At 31.3% G+C, this 22451-nt stretch overlaps 1 protein-coding gene across 2 annotated transcripts in view; it reads left to right on the top strand.

The window, feature by feature from the left end:
• Positions 1-22451, top strand: part of nmo (serine/threonine-protein kinase nemo) — a 114140-nt gene that overhangs the window by 63096 nt on the left and 28593 nt on the right. For both annotated transcript variants that reach the window (XM_080170484.1, XM_080170483.1), the window contains exons 3-6: positions 1674-1845; positions 8632-8704; positions 17046-17156; positions 17617-17750. In XM_080170484.1, coding sequence (XP_080026610.1) covers positions 1674-1845; positions 8632-8704; positions 17046-17156; positions 17617-17750 — 490 coding nt within the window. The remainder of the gene's footprint in view (positions 1-1673; positions 1846-8631; positions 8705-17045; positions 17157-17616; positions 17751-22451) is intronic.

Raw genomic sequence — 22451 nt, 5'->3', positions numbered from 1 at the left:
ATTCTGAGGAGTATTTTCTGAGATCATTGGCTTCAGACAAAAAAAAAAGATTTAGGAAGGGTATATTAAACCTAATAGACCTCTGGAATAATGATCCTAGCTGGTATAAAACTATCAATTCTCCTAACCATTTCTATCTGATTACCCCCTGCTTAGAATCACCCTTCCACCCCACCCTCCTCATATTAAAATTTTAACCCATATGCTTAAACCATATACCTTACTATTTGTTGCAAACTTTGACATAATTCTTTTCATAAGTTTTGGAACCATCGAATAAGAAAACTTGGCTATTAAACTTTGGATACCAGTACAATTAAGAGTCCAATGTCCTCTCCCTCCCTGGATATATATAACTTTCAAATGTGTCTTTTTAAACTCTTCTAATGCATTCTGTTATCCTTGTTATGACTAATACAGTATGCTCTGAATTGGGTTATATCTATTTGCCTTTATTACTAATCCTTACTTTCTTAACTTAGGTTCTATAGTTGTATGATTACACTACTATTACAATAGAAATTTGTATATGTTTAACTTGTATTCTTGCTGTTATACTATAAATTAAAGAAACCTAACTCTTGTTAACCCTTACAATATGTCAATACCTTCTCTAATTGCATTAACCCTTTACATCCTATCATGTCATTATTTCTACAATATAAGATTTCAAATACAATTAATTAAGGGTTAATTACAAGTTATATTCTATTTTAAAGTTAGTGTTCTTTTCAACCTATTTTTATAAAATACACTTTTCTAAGACATATTCTTAATAAAGTTTGCAGCTTTCAAAGTGGCAACAGACATACAACTCTTTGATTTCAATACCTTTATCCTTTCAATACACGTTTTTGTCCCTTGCTTAAATAATAATTTTTGACGTCTCTAGTATGAAAATAATAAGATAATAATAATAATAAAAATTCAAAGTTAAGTGGAGAAAATTTGACAGATAAATATTTCATTTTGTTTTGATTCCTTTCTACTACTTTCCACCTCACCCCCCTTTGTGTGTGTGTCCTATTCAAACAAAGCAGGGGAGGTGGTAAAACAAAGCCCCCCCCCCCCTTTCTTGAGTGTTAGGGTTAAGGCACCAATAACAAATACTTGATAATGTGTAAACAAAAATTAGAAAGTAGTAGGGATTATTTACCCAAAAGTCAAGAAATTTTAATATTCAAACTTATTGCTTTATTTAAATTAAGCAGAAAACAATATCTTTCGTCTTAATATAGATCATCTTTAATGATGATTAAGTCAGAGGTTTAATATATTTTTAAGTTTGATGCAAAAACTATCTATTTTTCTAAAGTTTTAGTAAAAATCCATGAAATTTTGGGCAGACACTTCGATATTAGAATATTATGAATTTCACCCTCTTACTCATAACCTGACCTAATCGATCTTAGTTGATTAAGCATGAAAGTACGTTAAATCAAGAGTTAAAACAAAAAAAATATCAATTTATGGAGGGAGGGTACATTGGGGTGTAAATTACACTAGTAGCTCAAAAACTTAAGGTACTTATATTCAGTTTTGATGGGTTGGTTTCAAACTATTATTGTTCAATCAATAATTTTAATAAGTATACAATGGGTAATTTATTCTTCATATTTCATCTTATCTTTGTAAATGTATCAATGTATCTCATTCCTATTCATTAATTTCAGGTGGCCAAACCAACACACCGTCCACACCCACCTCCGCCGACTTCCAGCCGGACAGACCGATCGGTTACGGCGCCTTTGGCGTGGTCTGGTCTGTGACTGACCCTCGGGACGGAAAGCGGGTGGCCCTCAAGAAATTACCAAATGTGTTTCAAAGTATAGTCAGTTCAAAAAGGTAATCTTTTTAAAGCTTTTGGAAGCTTTAATTTTTATAACGACTAGCGGCTACGCTCCTAGCATCTAGTGACTCTGTATTTAAAAGGGTAAGACGGGGGCTTAGAAATAGCCTGAAACCATTCCAAGGCTAAAAAAATAGCCTAAAAACCTTCCCGGGAACTTTTGGGAAGCTTTCCTTAAAGAGAGAACTCACTAAGTTTTGAGTTAGCGAAATCATAACCTTCATTCAAAAAAGCCTTGTTCTTTATAGTAGGATGATGGTTTGTCCGTCTTCTTAGGCAACTTTTAGACTCTCAAAGCTATGTTATTTGACGAAATGACATACTTGGGGAATAATCTACAATAGCCAAAATTGATATTTTTACTGTCATAGAGATTGTCAGGGATTCTAAGGAATAGGACAATGGACTATAAATTATTGTCGTTCTTGTCATCAATCGGAACACCCATAATCCAATCATTGTAATCCAACTTTTAATTGATCTAATGAAATGAATAAATGAAATCGAATATCACAAAATTAGTCATATAATTTCCAAATCTAGTTAAAACCACAGAAAAAAATAGTATTGCTAAGAAGGAAATTACGTAGAACTGACGTAGTTTTTGCTCAGATATAGGGATTGGAACATGAAGAAAAAAAAAACGTTTTTCTCTTGAAATGTTTTTTTTCTTCGTTATATTGTACATACAAAATTACAGGGAGGGAGGGAGGAGACAATTGCCTGATTATTACAGTAGTCCCCAAATTTTATATTATCGTTTTTGTATTCGTTTCCTTTCCATGAATATGAATATGTCTTAAAGACTATTTTTACCAACTATACTGATTCCTTTTTATTTTAAGGGCTTCTTTTAGTCAGATTTCATTTTGTTTTACAAAAGATAAAAGATTAATTATGTAATAATTTCTCTCATCTATCAGCCAATGTTTCTTATTATTTTGCAAAGTATGTTTCAATTTTAAAAACGTAACTACTTAAAAATTATTATCTTTTTGTCTGTCTGTCTATCCCGCAAAGATTTTAAGATTGTCCTATTATATTGTAAGCTTCTTGTGTCAGAAGCCTAAGATTTCATTAACTATGGAAATTTAGGAAAGTTTCACACAGGTCCTTGATTGTTTTAGGCTATTTTTGCCTCTTATTACTCCTTGGAATGCACAGCCCCTAGATGCTAGGGGCTTAACCACTAGTTTACATTAAACATTTATGAGATATTAAAATATAATGTCATGTTTAGAGATATTTTTTCTATTTTGAAGGCATAAAAGTTTACTAAAGCCCTATTATCTGCCAAAGTCAGAATTTCATCGTTCTAATATTTACATTTATTTTACTATAATTTGATCCATTGCATAAAAGACCTCAAATTTTTGCGGCTAGACTAAAAACCGTAACAGATCGGCCCCTATCTTGCCCTATGGACATTTTTTTACCCCTCAAATATTACTTCCCCCCTCAATGCAATTCGAACATTTTTTTCCAGGGGGTTGGAAAAAAAGGTTTCTTTGTTTTTGATTCGGTGAAAATCTTCTGTAATAAATGTACTTGAACAAAGGCGAAAATTTCCAACAAAAAATACGCTTCCAACTTTTTCGTCAATTAAAACTAAAGATGTTATAAATGGAAAATGATGTCAGATTGCCGTTTGGTTAAAATCAGTGGCGTGCCCATTAATTCAGTAAAGCCTTGAGGGGATGAAAAAAGGAGCAGGTAGTTCTTCCTGAAATCTTGTTTTAGGTTGATTCTTACACCCCCTACGTTACGTTACTGGTTAAAATCCCATATGAATGTATTGAAAGTAAACTATCTTAACTGGCAGAAGGACGTATGGACAAAGTAAGCTAAAGAGTAGCCTTGCCTAATAAAAACATTGAGAACATGCACTCAATTCTTTCTATCTGGGCCTGGAATTCGGTGAAATTTTGGGCCAAACTCGGGGAAAAAAATCATGTCTCTATACGGGAATGGTGACATTTAATCTGAAAAACACATGCAATACATTATTTTCATTTTAAATTTTTACTATTTCAAATTGATTTTTTAAGATAGCTTAGTAAGTACAATAATATTGCCTTATTTATGAAAAAAGAACTGTTTTGTGTGTTCAAGGAATAATAAAGCCTTTTTTTGTTGTTGATTAACATAAAGACGTACATTAACAAATTAATTAGAGAAGCTACGGTATAAATGCTAAACTTAAATTTTGTCTGAACTGTTCTGAAATTTCTTTACTGATTACAGGCCCCTGTTAACTGTACGTCTGTATGAAACCAACCCGGGGCCTAACTCCCCCATAGCATGCCATTGCTAGGCCTACCCTCCACCCCTCTGCCCTTCCAGGGCCTAACCCTCCCTCCGTTGTTGCATTTTTGCAGACAGAATTATGTGCATTGAAATCCAGTTTCATATAATATGTATATATGGTTGAATTTTCAGGGATCTTAGGGGATAAGACAATGGACGATAAATTGATAAACATCCCCAATGATGATGATAAAATTTACCTTAATATTTGAATCAATAAAGTTTCAATGAAGTTTTTGAGCAAACCAATATATTTATAAAACTTTAAGTACATCTATAATTAACAGTCCCATCAATTCCTTTTTAATTTCTTCAAAATACATGGATGATAAAATAGACGAGAAATTGATCTAGACCCAATCTTATATTTGACTTTTGTAGAGTTTTTAGAGAAAGAAAGGATGTAGATTTTTTTTAACTTTAATTCACCTCCTCCCTGGCTAAATGCAACTTATGAATATTTACTCAAAAGTTAAACTTAATCAAGTATATTTTTTACTGGCTAACATCGAAATTATACTTGTGATAAATAAATAAATCATTTCATTTCTATTATAAACCATTGTCAACCCCCTCCCTCCTTTATTAGAAAGTTAATTTTACTATTATAGACAACTTTTCTAGGAAAAAAATGGAAAAAAATAAGATTAAACCAGTTTTGTTAGCTCCGTTGGGCTGAAGACTAGGGCTAACAAAACTGGTATTATGATTTTTATTTTAATATTCGTATAAATTCGTATACGATACATGATTAGGCTCAGAACCGATTCTGATATTAATCGGTTTCGAAGCCATACTATCCATTTGAGTAAAAATACCTTGACCAAATATGTATGTCAAATAAAAATTTCTCATTCTTTTCAACCCAAAAACTAAGTAGGATGGATTGATGGAAATATTTGATTTCTATTTCGTTTTATATTGTTAGGCTTGTCCGTCTGTAATAAAATGTTATCATTTATTTGAAAAAGTGTAAAATATTTTTCCTATAACAAGGATGACAACATCCAAAAAAGCGAAGATCTGAAACGGTAAGACAAACGGAAATTAACACTTGTATAATGTCAGAACTGAATAATCAGAATGCGAATGTTGCTTTAGGATGCGGAGAGAGCAACACGCATGTGTGGCGCTCTATCCCCTACGCGCGCTAATTGTGTCAATATTCTTTGTTATGAGTGCATAATAAAATCTTCGCAGTTTTCCGATAGGTGCTATGAAGAAAATGTTGGTAATTGGGCACAGACGATTCCCGCCATCACTGGAGAAGATTAGAAAAAACATTTTTCTGTCTGCCTGCTTTTTTTTCCTGCTTCATCAATTCAAGCTTTTTCGAGTCATTTAATTTCCTTTGTCTGCTTTATTGTTTGGAAATTTGACTCCAACCTATTCTGCCCGCCAAAATGCCCCCCACCCTCATCACCAATATGACAGTCTCACCACCTCTCTCCCCTACAAACTTCTGCCTGCCTTCAACCCCATCCCTCACCTTCCCACATATACGCCTGAGGTTTGAATTCCCGCTTAAAATCATTGTGCTTAATTATATCTAGTTGGTGTGTGTGAAAAGGGAATAAGTTTCCCTTTTATTCTGTTGCAGCCTCCCCCATTTTTTATGGGGTAAACTTCACCCGCCTGGCTTTGGAGCGGTACACGTCAAGTGAAATTTAGAAATCCATGGCAAGAACTTTTGTAGCCTTTTTTGTAGGCTACCTTACAATTTTGACCTTTCCTCAATTTTGTAAGTCCCGAAAAATGCCCAGTAAGCTTAAACTGGAAACCTCCAACTCCACAGTCTACTCCTGCCCAAAATGCTTGCTATCAATGAAACCAATCAACTCTTAACAAACTGAAACACGAACACCAAACCAATTCAAACATTATCATTTTAATTGTGTAGTTAGTTTTTTTTTATGTTAGTTATAAATATTTCATAACCCTTAACTTACTAACACATATCTAATTTTTCATTTATTTCTTATTTTACTTATTATATGATGTATGATTATTTCTGTAAAACGAATAAATCATTTCAACACACACAAGAGTTAAAGCAAAATTGTAAGTAAATTTGTTGAAAAACTGCTTGCGACAGGATAATGATTATGGACATACATTTTTAGGACTTGATTATAGAGTTGCTTCGCTTATAATATTGTACTTTGTTGTCTCAGGAATCAGTTTACCAAAAATCAGACCAATCGGATAATTAGGTCACATACAAATTTGTTGTTAAAAATGTAAAAAAAATCAACATGTTTAAAATGGACGTACGGACATTCTGGTAATGATTATAGAGTTGCTACGCTTTCTAACTCGTACCTAACTACTAAAGGAATCACCATGCAAAATTTGAAATCGATAGGACAATTCTAACATGCCTAAATTAACGAAAAAAACTATTTAAAAAAGTAAAAAAATCAACATATTTAAAATGGACGTACGGACATTTTGGTAATGATTATAGAGTTGCTACGCTTTCTAAATCGTACCTAACTACTAAAGGAATCACCATGCAAAATTTGAAATCGATAGGACAATTCTAACATGCCTAAATTAACGAAAAAAACTAATTAAAAAGTTTTTAAAAAATCAACATGTTTAAAATGGACGTACGGACATTTTGGTAATGATTATAGAGTTGCTACGCTTTCTAAATCGTACCTAACTACTAAAGGAATCACCATGCAAAATTTGAAATCGATAGGACAATCCTAACATGCCTAAATTAACGAAAAAAGCTATCCGTTACGGACGGACGGACGTACGGACGGACCGACCCTTATTATAGAAAAGCTTCGCTTTTAAAAAGGTTTCTAAAATTAAAGGAGCATTTTTAAAGATCATTTGCAGTTAACATTAAATCTATGTTTTTTCTTTTTTTGTCTCTATTTTAGTTCAGGAATTTTAATAGATAATATTATATATAGACGCTGAATTGATATACATCCCCAATAATGATAAACAAAATTACCCCTTCTGTAAATTTAAATTCTTGGTTGAAAAATTTCATCATTGCTATATGGGAACCAACTAATTAAAATTTCCTTACCCAAAATTTCCAAGCCAACGATTAAGATTATAAAACTTAGCTACCTAAGTAATTTACAGTCCAATGTTCCTTCGAAAAAATTGTGACTTTTCTTTTAAAGTACATTTGTGTGGGTTTTTATCAACTTTCAGAAGCTTTATTCAAAAGTACACATATTTATTCTGTTTAAATCTTTGTATAAAAGCAACAGGATGCCTGTATGTGGGTAGCTTAAGTTTTCTTCGATCGCTGCATGGGCTGATATGGTCCAAGAATAGTTTATTACTTTTTTTGGTTTTAATCATATATTTTTTTTAATTTATTTCTCGCGGAAAACTGTCTATAATATGATGTGAAAAATAACTAAACTTGTAATTGCTGCGCTACTAATGGACATAATTCTCTGACAGAAAGTTCAATGTCTTTGGCCTCTAATCAAAATGAAAAATTAATTTTATATCTACAATAATGATAATAATTAAATATACTGTAATTTTATTCTAGTAAATATTACCTATTAAATATCATATTAAAGGAATATATCAAAAATTTATGAAAAGGCCTTTTGATGGTTTTAGTCTATTTAAAGAATAGAAAGACCCTAAGGCAGAAGCCCCTAGAGGGTTATTACTTTAATGTAATAAAGTATAGTATTGTATTATAGACAGCTTTTCGCGTTTATTAAAATGAGAAATTTTAAGATTGAAACTAGCTTTGCTTATAACAAAATTAGTATTAATTTTATGATTTTTGTATTATTATTCGTAGAAAATTGTCTACTATACGATGTAGGTATAGCTGAGAGCCGGTTCTAATTCAGCGGATATTGATTGGTTTTGAAGCCACACTGGAAAATTTCTTGTGATGAGGATAGCGTAATTATTATTTATTGGCATGTAAAGTACAAAAATACTGCAGAAACACTTTCAAACTTTCAATTTGTTTAAACTTTTTTAAAAATTATATGATTAGGTAAGGAAAATATATCAAAAAGGTAAAAGAATTTAAGCTTTTGGTAGCGCAACTTCTGTTTAAATATAGCTAAAAGCCTGCTTTACTATGCAGGGATTTAAAGGGATAAAACAAGTTAATGTACACCCCCAATGATGATACACAAAATTACAATTGGTGTTTGAAACGTTTGGACACTCAAGTTAATCAATCAAACTTTTATCAAGTCCCAAAAGTTGTTAAGCCAACAAATATGAAAACATTATAATAAAACCATTGGGGACTAGTGTAATAAACAGCCCAATGTCCCCACCCTTTCTGCTTACTATATGCGTTCGAATGCATAAATTATCAAAAACTTTGAATAAAATCATAAAAATAGTAACATTAGGTAATATCTTAGAGTTGAATTAGTTACCTAATAAGAATGTTAATGTCATTGATTCATTGACATTACCTGCCAAAAATATTAACAATTTCTATTTATTTTCAGGGTATTTCGCGAGCTGAAAATGATGAGATTTTTTAAACATGAAAACGTTTTGTCATGTCTTGATATTCTACAGGTAAGTTAAATATTTTTTTCCTTTGCATATTTCTATTCTTGTCTATTATTTTCTGGCGCATTCACAGTTAGGACTTCTTTAGACAAAGGTTGTAATTTCAAAAGGTCAGAATCATAAAAATACTAATATGGGCCTCATTTATTGGTCAGTTTGTTCATCCAGTAGAAAGGGGATGGGGTAATGGGGGTTATCTATATTTTAGCCAACTGCGAGCATCACTTTATCAAAGTACGTGAAAATCTGGTGCAGCATCCGATTAATAATATTTCATAAATCTGTATTCTTAGCGTAAATAGAAGGCTTGCTTATAGCATTATACTTTTAAAAAAATTTAAGGTTTATTCTAACACCAATAAACACTAAATTATAAATCATCATTTTTACTGCTAAATTCATTTTACGGCTTAAAAATTACTTCGCAATAAAAGGCAACAACATTTGTTGATGCTTTTTAAGAATTTACTTAAATTGATTGTTAGAATTAGCAAGGATCTAAAGGGATAAGACAATGACATTGATGTACATCCCCAATGATGATACATAAAGTTTTTCCTTCTGTAGATTACAATTAATGGTTAAAACGTTAACTTATTGAACCAACCAATCAAAATTCAATAAAGGCCCTAAAGTTGTTAATCCAACGAAGAAGAAAAAATTATTATAAAACTTTGGGGACTAATGTAATTAACAGCCCAATGTCCACTCCCTCCATGAAGAATTGGGACAATAAATAGGATAAGTTTAGTGGATCCTTCAAGGGCTAGGTTCCCCGCAGGGGACAAGGATAGAATTCTAATATAGAAACATATTACAATGTAGCCATAATTAAACGGTTTTTTTCTTAAAATACGCAATCCCTTAAATTTGATTTACTGATTTAAGTTTTTATAGGAATTGTAAACTATCTGAAAAGTAACACCCTCCTTCATAGTCTTTGTTCACTGATTCTTTATTCATTCAACAAGGATGGAAACTTACACCATAAGCTTAACAGCAAATAATTTATCGCGTCGTATTATAGACAGCTTTCCGTGGATATAGACAATTTCGTTAGCCCCGAGGGTCTGAAGGAACGTTCTAACAAATCTGGTACTAATTTTATGATTTTCATTTTAATTTTTGTGTAGAATTGACAGTAATACGATGCTATGCATTATTTTTCAGTATGGCTGAGAACCATTTAATCCAGCCGTACTGGAAAAATTATTACCCCATCTAAACTAAACTTGACTATAACTTAAAGATGATATAAGAACAAAATAGAAATAGAAAAACTAATAAAATAATTTAATATAAAATTATCTCTGAAATGCTTATAAAACCACTGTAGTTAGTATAGTAAATAATGATAATAATATACAGTTAAGTAAGTGGAATTGCAAATATTCATATTTTACTGCCAAAGTTGTCCTATCAAAATTACCAAAGAATGTTTTTAGAAAATATGTATAATATGGAAATTGAGAAAGATTTAGCCTAATAATTTAATGGACTTTAAATTACACTGGTACCCTAAGTTTTATAAATATGTTATCTAATTCGTTGGCTTAAAAATAGTTTGCACTTTAATTAAATTTGATAGGTTAATTCCTAGCTTGATTTTAAATTTTGATCGATAAAGGGGGTAATTTTATTCATCATCATTGCAGAATTAAATCAATTTATCGTCTATCTTATAAGATCTTTCGTATCTTCTAAAATAAATGTTATCCTAAATAAAAGAATTTTGGTATCAATGTATGACTACCAAACTGCCAAACAATTGAAAATGCATAATTCATAAAAAAAGTTAAATAAAGTACTTACAATTTATTTGTTGCTTACTTATTTGCTATTTATTATGCTGATTTTTATTAAATTTTTATTTAATTAAAAGACTTCTTACATAGCCTAAAACATGACCAATTTGAGGATTCCTAAAAATAGATATTTGCTTGGCCGTTTCAGAGATATATAGAGCAATGCCTCTATATAAAATAATTTATGTGTGTTAGTATATCTGTTTTAAATATTGAATTTATTTAATTTTTAGACACACACACACACACACACACACAAGTCTGCCACAAAACTTATTACACAAAGAACCCTTCTTTCTCTCTCTCTAATATGATGTAAAATACACGTTTTAACACACACACATACACACACACACACAATACACAAACATATAATACGTGTGTCTAAAAGAAACCCAGGTCGATAATAAATTGTTTCCTGTTACGTAGGGATTTTTTAACCCCTTACATTACATTTTATCAGACCTTAAAATTAGGGAAAGCTAGTTTAATTTATTTACCCTTTAAATTCTCATATAAAAATTTTCTGTGCTTTTCCTCAAAGATCTTAGAGATAATAGAACCCTATCTTTTAAAAAAATTAAAGAAAGGGGGGGGGGTTGATTTTTCCATGCCTAACCCCAGCGGGGCTATCCTGTACTCAAAATAATCTAACCTGAATTACAAGGAACTTGAGGGAAAACGCCAAATTTTTACCTAATTTTTATAAGTTCTCTTAACAATGAAAAATATCAATAAAAATTGGGTGAACGGATGAGGGGGGGGGGGATGCACAATAATCAATAAATTAAAGGGGACCCTAATAATTTGGATCGATTTTGTTTAAATGTCTGAAAAAAGTTCCCCTCGTCGTAAAAAAAAATCCTTTTGTTCGTTCATATGTTGGGATAAAAGACAGGGATTTAAAGGGATAAGACTATGGCCGATAAATTGATGTACATCGCCAATGATGACAAACAAAATTATCCCTTCTGTAGATAACATTTAGTGATTAAAACATTTGGAGAGTCTATTGAATGAACATACCAATCAAAATTCAATAAAAATAAAAACAAGGATGACAACATCCATAAGTAGCGAAGCTCAACAATTATGATTGTATATCAGGAAAAAAATACTATAAAGCAGTGTCATATAATAAATATTAATATTGGTAAAATAGGAAAATCATCACACCTTTAAAATCACACAACCTAAAAACTTAAAAATCTAGGAATCGATCTAGCACCGCAAATTATAGACAAATCTTAATGAGACTTGATGGAAATATGTAGAACATGAGCATACTCAATCCCTGATAATTTCAACCGTCAATCCTGAATAGGAACTGAGAAAACCATTAAGAATTTAAAAATCTAGGAATCGATCTAGCACCCCAATTAATAAAAAGATATTTATAAAACTTGGTGAAAATATCTAGAATATAAAATTAATTAATCCCTGAAAATTTCAGCCCTTTATCTTGAAAAGGAGTTGAGAAAATCACGAAAACGTAAAAATCTAGGAATCGATCTAGCACCCCAAATAACAAACAGACGGACAAAACAGTGTTTATATTAGATGGGCATATATAGTGGGAATCTTCACTTAAAATTTCAGCTGTCTATCTTGAATAGGAGCCGAGAAAATCACGTTTCCCCCAATTACGGACAGACGGACGGACAGTCGGACGGACATTGTGAATTATAGAGTAGCTTCGCTACTAATAAAACGTTAATATAAGACTTTGGAGACTAGTGTAATAAACAGCCAAATGCCCCTTTCCTCCCTGGATAAAAGATCCCTTTTGGTAATAATAATGAAATTATTAGGAATTTGTTTTTATAATTTTGCATTTTCTTCACACATATTTTTTACGGATCCGCTGGATTAGAACTGATTTCCAGTCCTACTGAAAAATCATTATTAAAATAATAATCATAAAATTAATACCAGGTTTGTAGGCAATTTGATGACTTTTTCTCTGTCATTATATCCACGTAATTCTACATCCATTACATGAAGATGTATCGTCCTAAAAGGCATTTTAAAGCGTTGTTATTAAGATGGCACTTTTGATAAGTATAGTTTAAAAGAATGCTTAAAAATGCATCAAATAAATATCTATGTTTGATCTTTAGGTGAAATACATTTGTAGTGTTCTCTAAGTTCAGCATAAAATAAAAACAGCACATTGACGTACTGACGGCCATGTCAAATAATTAAAGTAGTTTAAGTATCCCTAATAATTAAGACAAAGACATTATATTGAAAAAGATAAGATCCATTTACCAATAGTTTTTGGCTCGTTCATCTTATTCATAAACTAGTGTTTGTTCAAAATTGCACGTATACTAGTTTTAGTTTTAGCAAATGTAATTTTTTGTAGATTTAAAAATACACTTTCGCGAACCTTTATCAATTTATTCGAACATTTTGTTTGATCAACGTAGGTACATATGTACCTAAAACAATCTAATCCAACTCTCACCCCCCCCCCCTCTCCCACCTTTTCCTCTCTTAAGGATGAAACCTCCTAATTTTATCCATATTCTGTTATTGCAAAAAAACTGCATTGTTCGAAAATGCGACTTTCTCGGTTAGGCCCATATGCTCTTGCAGCTCAGCAAAAAGATTTTTTTCTCGTACACAGCCATTTTGTAAGACAAAGACAATTATTATAAAGATAGCCGTTTTTAAGATGCCTCTTTTAACATTGTAACAGCTGATCTTTTTGAAAAGAAAATTTTGGTTGTTTGATAAAACACCAATTTTACACAATCTAATTGCAGATCTTAAAGGTGAAATCATAGCCATAGGTATAAAGTCATAAAATTATTTATTTATTACATATTCAATAAAAGTTTCATATTTATATGCATGGCAATATAGAAAAATACCATGAAATCTATAACAATTTTCCATGAATAGCACAATCTAATAAATTTACCCGTTTATGAGATCTTTTGCTCAAAACCTTACTATGCATGGTTCAAACTATCGTTGGCACCAATAGCCTTCACAAAGAAGCAAGAAAATAGCCTAAAACTACCTTTAGGCTATTAGGAAATACAGGAGACTTGCCTAAAAATCCTCACCCAATTGGACCAGCTATTTCTGAGATCTTTAGCTTCAACCCAAAATAATACCAATTGAAATCATAGATTTAGGTGTATGTTTTATCATAATTATTTTTTTGTTTTGTTTTTTCAACATACCCAATACCCATCCAAACTATTATCTAACCTAACCCTAACACTCCTTCCCCCCCCCCCCCTCGATTTTTTTGTCCTCCCTCGCATTATCACTTATTAAATGCTGATGTCATATTGATAAAATCTTTGAATACATACCACCCCCCTCACCCCCCCCCCAAAAAAAAAAAGAAAAAAAGCAAACAATGAAAATGTTTGTTGGGGGTTGATAAGATGGTTATTTTAAATTTTTGTCAAATATTTATTATTAGTAATTTTACAGTTATCTTAAAGATTTTCTGTTTGATTTTATAATTATGCAATTAATCTTAATTTATAGTTGAATTTTTAAAAGTAGCGCAGCTACTATATTAATAAAGTATGTCTGTAGATCGTGCAGCTTATAGTGGTTTTTAGCTAAAATATTTGCCAGTATGGCTTTAAAACCAATTAATATCCGCTGGATTAGAACCGGTTCTCAGCCATGCTAAAAAATCATATTACAGACAATTTTCCTCGAATATTAAAATAAAAATCATAAAATTAGTATATTCAATGATAAGTTGTCAATATGAGTAAAAACATTCCCTCCATTATTTTCCTCGTTTACTGGCAATATTGGGACATCCTAATAATATTTAGTCATTTTGGGAAACCCTAATTCATTGCAATGGTGACAACACCCACTCGAGCCTTGCTAAGGATAACAGTATGTCAGTAACAGGATGTCTCTGTGTGTCTGTACAGTGTACAATCTACATCTTGCTACATAGTTTTCCTTTACAGTGAAGCTTCTAAAATAACCCTCTCCAGCCTCATAAAAATTAAGTTTAAAATGATCACAAAAAATATAAATTTTAATCCAACTAAAATATTCATATAAAAATATTTTGAATAAAATTTGTGACGACAAAATTGTGAGCAAGTTTCCTTATACAACAACGTACACACAAATTTTGGTTTGGAAACGTGAACGAATATTGTTTGAAGCGAAGCTACTATATAATTTTTTTGTGCGTAGTATAGCTAATTTAAAATAAGGGCAGAGGTTAATGATAAAAATAAGTGATTAAAAATATTACATATCATGTTTACAATGCAAGTTGTCATCCTTGTTTCAACTTTATAAAATCCATGAATACATGAGCGTGACTTTAAAAGGGGCTCTTAACTCTTTGGCAAATCATATTACGTTTAAAAATACACGTATGTAACAGGGAGCCTAAGGGATAAGAAAATGGACGATAGATTGATTTACAATACCAATTATGATAAACAAAATAAACCCTTCTCAAGAATAAAATTTTCAATTGAAAAGTTTGGACCAGCCATTCAAAATTCAATAAAAGCATCTTAATAATATGACGTAGTCATAAAACTTTGGATACCAGTACAATTTTCGGGAATAGTCCCTTTCGTAACATCGCCCTTCGTCGTATTTTTAAGATGACTTTTTATAGGTTATTTTAGGTTAGGTTAGGTTATATTGGGTTAGGTGATTGCCCAACAGGGTTAGGTAATTGGCCCCGCAGGGTTAGAGCCCCCCGCAGTGGCTAGAAATAGGAGAAAAGCTACTGTGAAAAATACGAAGAATCGCCCCATAAGGTGCGATGTTACGAAAGTGACTATACCCAAATTTTCACTCCCCTCCCTCCCTGCGTAAGTACACAAAATGTAGTTTTATAAAGTTTGGCACTTAAAAATCTTATATAAATTAACTTAGTCCTTATGTAACACAGCTACAATAGATGACAACATTATGGAAAAGTCCTTCAACAAACAAGGAAATATTTCAATTATAACGGAAATGCGGATATACCTACAGGCTTATATTATACAGTAGCTACGCTACTAAAAAGCTGTACAAAATGAAATATTTCTTGATTATTCACTTATTTAAAATACCCAATTTTCCCCCAGATAGCAAAGGTGTTTCAACATTACCACAAAAATATTTTTGTCTACATTATCGCAAGTTATCTAAGATGTTTGATTATTGAAATATCAAATTAATATTTACCAGGGAGGGAGGGGACAATGGGCTGTTTATTACACTAGTCTCCAAAGTTTTAAAGTAACGTTTTCTTTTGCGTTGGCTTAACAACTTTGGAGGCTTAAATTAAATTTTAATTGTTTGGTTAATTAAGTTGAGTGTTCAAACGTTAAAACTACAAATTGTAATCTACAGAAGGTGTAACTTTGTGTATCATCATTGGGGATGTATATTAATTTATCGGTTATTTTATTATCCTTTTAGACCTTTTGTGATTTTGATAGCACCCCCGAAATAAATGTGTATATTTGTATATTTAACATAATCCTCACTATCTTTATCGATCAGAGAGGGTAATACATACATCATACATACGTTTTTCTCGCTATTTTTATTCACATTTTCTTTTTTTGTGTCTAATTATTTTTTAATGTAATGAATGAAATTATTAGACAGCCATTTTCAAAACTTTCATTGGTTTGATTTCCCCTACTCCTACAATTTAAGTCAACCGCCTGACTTAGCTTTGTGCCATTTCGTTGTTAATATTTTTAATTTATTATAGAAATGGATATAGAATATACGTTGATATTATGACAGGGGAAAAATTGTCGTATCAGGTTGCTAACATGGACATGACTTATTTGTCAGTTCGTTCATCCAGTAGAGGGGAGGGGATGGGGCAAACGAGGTGGATAAGAGATCGTTATTTTAGTCAGCTATAAGTTTCATTTTATTAGAATACATGATACCTAATCTGGTAATAAAAAAAATTCACTATTTTTTATATAAATCTTAATAATGAATCGTGAATTATTTCTAGAAAGGAATTATAGCAATAATTTAGCAATGAATCATATTTTAAGAAAGATTAGTAGTTACATTCATTTTAAAGATAAGAAAATTAAAAATCAAGTGATGATTCATCTTTAATTTTTATAATATAATACAAGGATAGTTATGTTATAGTTACAAGATTTCAATTGTAAGCCAGAGCTGGATCTTTAAATCATTTTAATGGTGCGCCAAATCGGGGTGAGCAAACTTTCCACCAATGAGAGCACAGCATTTTACGAAATGCCGCGCTGTGATTGGCTGAAATTCAGCGAACCCGGATTTGGCGCACCATTGAAATGATTTAAAAATCCAGCTCAGGAGGGATGGGATATTGGACTGTAAATTACCCTCGTACTCAATGTTTTACCCCGTTTTCCTATTCATTTGCTTAAAAACTTTGGGTCCAAACTTTTCAATTTTACTCAGATTTCTAATCAAAATCGGGTATGTTTATCAATTTATCGTGTATTGTCTTATCCCTTAAGATCCTAAGCTGGGTTACTTTTGCATAAAATTAATATTTTTCTATTATTTTTCAGCCGCCTGCAATAGAATTTTTCAACGAGATCTACCTAATAACAGAACTGATGCAATCTGACCTACACAAGATTATTGTATCTCCACAACACCTTTCAGCCGACCATATAAAGGTAAGCATTCGAAGCTCCTTATACTGCCTATTTAGAATTACGTCATACAATAAAATTACCAATGATAGGCCAATACACAGACTAAATTACCAATGGCAGACCATGCAGTATACATTTTAATTGACCAATGGTAGGCAAGTATGACGTCATTTCAATTTGTTCTAGGCACTATAAAAAGCTTCTGAGTATTCAAGAAACGTTAAAAACTGGAATTCTAACCTCAATATTATATACTAGAAGCATCTTCCCATTTTCAATGTTAGGTTTAAAAAGAAAAAGTAATAAAAAATACCGATCCATTTTTATTTAAATAGTTAAAAAACCTTCCATGGAACTATAAGAAGCTATACTGTAAAGTACAACCATATCGGTTCAGCGGTTGGCGAATGTCTTCACTACAGACAAAAAAATCTTATATAATAGGATTTGCATTTTAACTAACACCCAACTATTTATCTAGGTATTTCTGTATCAAATTCTGCGGGGTGTGAAATATTTGCACTCAGCGAAGATCCTGCACCGGGACATCAAGCCCGGCAACCTTCTCGTCAACAGCAACTGTGTTCTCAAAATATGTGACTTCGGCCTCGCCAGGTTAGATTTATCTCATCCTTGTTTTCTGGGAGAGTGGGGACATTGGACTGTTAATTACACTGGTACCCAAAGTTTTATAACCACGTGGACTTTTGGTACTTTTATTGAATTTTGATGGTTGATTTCAAACTAGTAGTGTCCAAGCAATGATTTCAATCTATAGGAGGGTTGATTTTGTATGTCATCATTGAATATTCATATTAATTTATCGTTTATTGTCTCATCCATGTCTTGTTTCAAAATACATATGATAAAGTAAAAAAATCTTTCCACAAATTCACAATAAATTACTTTTTAGCATACCTAGTAATTTTTAAATTAAACTATTTCTCCACAAAAAATCTCCATTTTTAACAATTTTATGATGATATACTGAGGAAATTTGATTATTATGCAACACATTTGAAAGTAAAAGTGTACTTTATGTACGTAATTCAGAAGTTAGATTTGAAAAGTGTTACTTTTCTGCAACATTAGATATAGCCATACGTGGATATTGCGACAGGGGAAAAATTGTCAATTTAGGTTGCAAACATGGAACTCATTAAAGGGGGTTGATTGGGGTTATTTTTAGTTTAGCTCACTGCGAGTTTCACTTTATTAGAGAACATGAAAATCTGGAATAACATCCACGTAATAATGTATCCATTTCTGCAATATATATTGACGCTACTCACAGCTGAAACAAAATGTTTGTAGGGTCTAAAATTGTTCTGTTATCTTTATAAAGAATATATACAACAATAAAAAATGATTATCATAATATTTTATCGATAAACTTTTGATATCATAACTGAAATATATAATTTTTGGGGGATTATTTCTGAAAACCCAAATTTCATATCAAGAAAACTGTGTACTTGCAAGTTTTAGCTTATGCTTACATCATTATTACGACATATGTTATAAGAAACAATATTTTGTTGCTTAGATTTATATTATAAGGATATTTTAGGCCCTAAGTTATTTAATTTTGATATTTATATTAACAATTAACATATTTAGATTAGCTGTTATATACAATAATGTTAAAAGGTACCGAATTAATACTTAAAGCTACAATTATTTAAACACGTTTTTGTTAGATAGCTTATCTTATCAAGCAAATAATATGCTTTATTTAAATTCGTCAATATAAGAAAGTTATTTTTCCTTTCTAATTTTGAGTGATTGTTTAAAGAGTAACATTGAATATTTAAAAAAACGTTCGAACTTTAAAACCTTGTTGTTTATGTTGTCTAATAAAGTTGAAGTTAAATGCAATTAATTGGACAAGTTAAGGCGGCTATCCTTTTAATTTCAATGTCCTGGAGTTTGCACATTTAGCCAGCAGAAAAAAAGGTTCAATTTTTGCATAGGTATAGGTAGGTATGTGGGTGGATGGGTGGGTTAGGTCATATGCAGAATTTTTTATAATGCTCGCAGTAGGTGCGTGCACAGGAATTTGTACCGCCCGCTACCCCTTTTCTCAAGGTTTCCAGTACATAATTATGAATTATATAGATTTACTAATATTTTCCATAGGGAGGGAGTGGACATTAATCTGTTCATTGCATTACTACTTTCTTATTCGTTGGATTAACAACTTTTGGGATTTTGATTAATTGGTTCATTAAGTTGAGTGTCCATTAATTGTAATATACAGAAAGAGTAATTTTGAATTTATAGGCCATTGTTTTATCCCCGTATTACTATTGCTACACACACAATTTTTGTCCTTGTTTTTTTTCAACAACATTACCTACTTGACCTTAAAATATGTACCCCAGTCTGTTTCAAGATATTAGGAAAATTTGAGTAATTTGCGTATGGAAATTGACAAGCAGCTATGACGTCTCTATTTTTCTCAGGAATAAGCCTATGGATAATAATTTGATTTACATCCGCAAAAATGATTACACAAAATTACTACTTCTGTAGATTGAAAATAGTGGTTCAAACACTTGTACACTCAACTTATTGGACCATCCAATCAAAATTCACTAGAGTCCTCAGAGATGTTAAGCCAATGAATAAGAAAACTTGGGTATTTTCACGCACCTTACTTATTGGCAGTACAAACTGATGGTAAAAAAAATGTTTTCCTTAACCCTGATTAGTAAAGTTTGTCTGTTTTACACAACTTATGTCATACCTTTTTCGAGTACTATGGCTTCATCTACAAAAGAATTACATATTTTTATTACTTAAAAACTGAAAAAGCAAGTATTGATAAAAAATGACCTTAAAATTGAAAAAAAGGCCAAATTTCTGGTTTAAACGTCTACATACCATTTAAAAGAAATTTTAAGGTTTTTTGAATGGTTTTTCTGTCAACAGCTTATCTTAAAAAATGTCCCAAAAATGTTGGACATTTTAATAGATTTATTTTAAGCATTTTTAAAAGCTATTTTTTGTCAACTACAGCTATAGTTACTGAATCTAAATGTTAATGGCATCATTTGGGTGCAGCGGTTGATGAGTAAGCTGTCGAGTTTTATTAAAAAACTATTCTTTAATATAAAGTAGTAAGGTTTTTAAAGGGGAGCACTATAAATGCCTTGAGGTGGTTTTAGGCTGTTTTTCTAGTCTACCCCGCCAAGAGGATAGGGGTTAAGCAACTTGTAGATAGTTATATTTTCTATTAATATAAAAAAACAATCATTAAATCTTTTTTGGGAACTTTTGAAATAGATGAAAACTAGATTTCGGTCAACAACTCTTAGGCTTTTGAAAATCAGACGTCTCGAGTTTTTTTTTCTTCTCTCGTTCTTGAGAATTTATGTTTTATGCTCTTTTTTGTTATGGGCATTTTTAATGATTTAGTAACAGTGAAACATATAATTTTAAAAAGACTAAAATATTACCTATATTTTTTTTCATTGGAAAAAGGTTGTTATCAATTCTATCTAAAGATGCATAAAAAATAAAAAGAGAATTACAAATAAGCTTGTTAGATAGGTATATTGTCATCTAATTTAAAAGAAAACTCGTCTTGAATCAGATCACCCATTAACTAAATCTACCCCTTAATTTTAGACAAACACACGCACACACACACACACACACACACACAAACATTCGTATACTTATCTAATATATATGTTTGAATCAATACATGTAATGACCTTGTAGATTTGTCCGTCAGTCTGTACGTCTGTCTGTCTGTCTGAGTTTTTCCCTATCTACTCCTCCCTTTTCCTGCGCTCTGTGTGTGTGTCTTGTACACTTACTTCAAGCAGGGATCTTAAAGGATAAGACAATGGGCAAAAATTGAGATACGTCCCAAATGATGTTTACCCCTTCTGATTAAAATCATTTGTTGAAACCAACCAATCACAAATCAATTAAGGTACCCAAACTTTTATTTATCAACTTTGGGTTCTAGTGTAACTTACTGTTCAATATCCCCCCCTCTCTGACTTGAAGACATTGATTTTGGTAGTTCTAAATCAATGTAGCAAAATTAAACAAATCTGTTCTTATTATTTTTACATGGCTGCTTTTAGTTGTAGAGTTCTCAAAGGCTGCGGCTACAGCTTTTGCAGAGCTAGCAGCCATTTTTCCAAATATACTGCAGCTGCGGCTTACTTAAAAACTAAATAAACTCGGCTGCTATGTTATAATCTAAAATGTTTTTGCTATATAAATACTTTATTACATTGTAGAAATATTTAAATTAGCCACCTATCTATTGGGTTATCAAGGATTTTCATCTCAAATGATAACAGTTTAATTTGACTTCCTGTCTATATTATATTATATATTGCAGTTATTGTCATTGAATATCTATTATTTTCTAAAAGTCTAGTTTTAGACCACCATTACTAAAGTGGTAACTAACTATTTATGGTTGGCCCTGAATCTATGAATATAACTTAAAAGTAAGGTCACACACACACACACAAACATTCCTTAGTTTGGTATTTACAGATAGGTTGCTTTATTATTAAACCTAATTTTAGATGCTTTATTTGTTCATTTGGTTATATAAAAATTGAGTTATATTAACCAAAACATTATTTCAAAGATTCGCAAAATCAAATGATGCTTTTTTAATCTTCACCCATTTTTAATTGTTTAAACAGGATTTATTTTTTGTCCATTGCTAATAAACCCATATGCCTTTTTATTTAGGCAGAAATTTGTACCTCTAAATTAATGGAAAACTGGAAATAAAACTTGACTCTTTATCCTCGGTTATTAAATCTGTTTTCAATGCCTTCTTGGCCCTATACATGTTTCTCATAAATTGGGGTAGGTCCTACAAAATTTGGATATTCAATACTTAAGCTTTTTTACTAAATATGTCATTAATTCTTCTCTTTTTATTACTGCGTTACAAAGAACCGTTTTAAAATATATAAAAGTTAAATTTGATTTCCAATCTTTCTGCTAATTTTGCTTTTTTGAGTCACCAATGATAAAAGCGAGTAATATTCTGCCTATGCAAATAAGTATTTCGCACACACACACACACACACACAAACAACCAATGATCTACATACCCGAAGATTACAAAATTATATAGGTATATAGCTTAGGTAGGTATTGAAAAAACGCATTCCCTAGGTTTTTATCACGCAATTTTATACCAAGTATTCCTTAGAATTAACAGTAAAATAGAAATATGAACTTTTTAAAACTATCAAAATGCAACTATCAAAAATATTTTACTTGCACATTTTTTTGTTGTAGATAAAAAATTGATTTTAATGTCTT

The sequence above is a fragment of the Acartia tonsa genome, chromosome 8, assembly GCF_053477335.1.
Source record: "Acartia tonsa isolate MP-2025a chromosome 8, ASM5347733v1, whole genome shotgun sequence".
In the NCBI taxonomy this organism is placed as follows: Eukaryota; Metazoa; Arthropoda; class Copepoda; order Calanoida; family Acartiidae; genus Acartia; species Acartia tonsa.
Note: the sequence above shows the minus strand (reverse complement) of the source record. Positions and strands in the feature narration are given on the sequence as shown.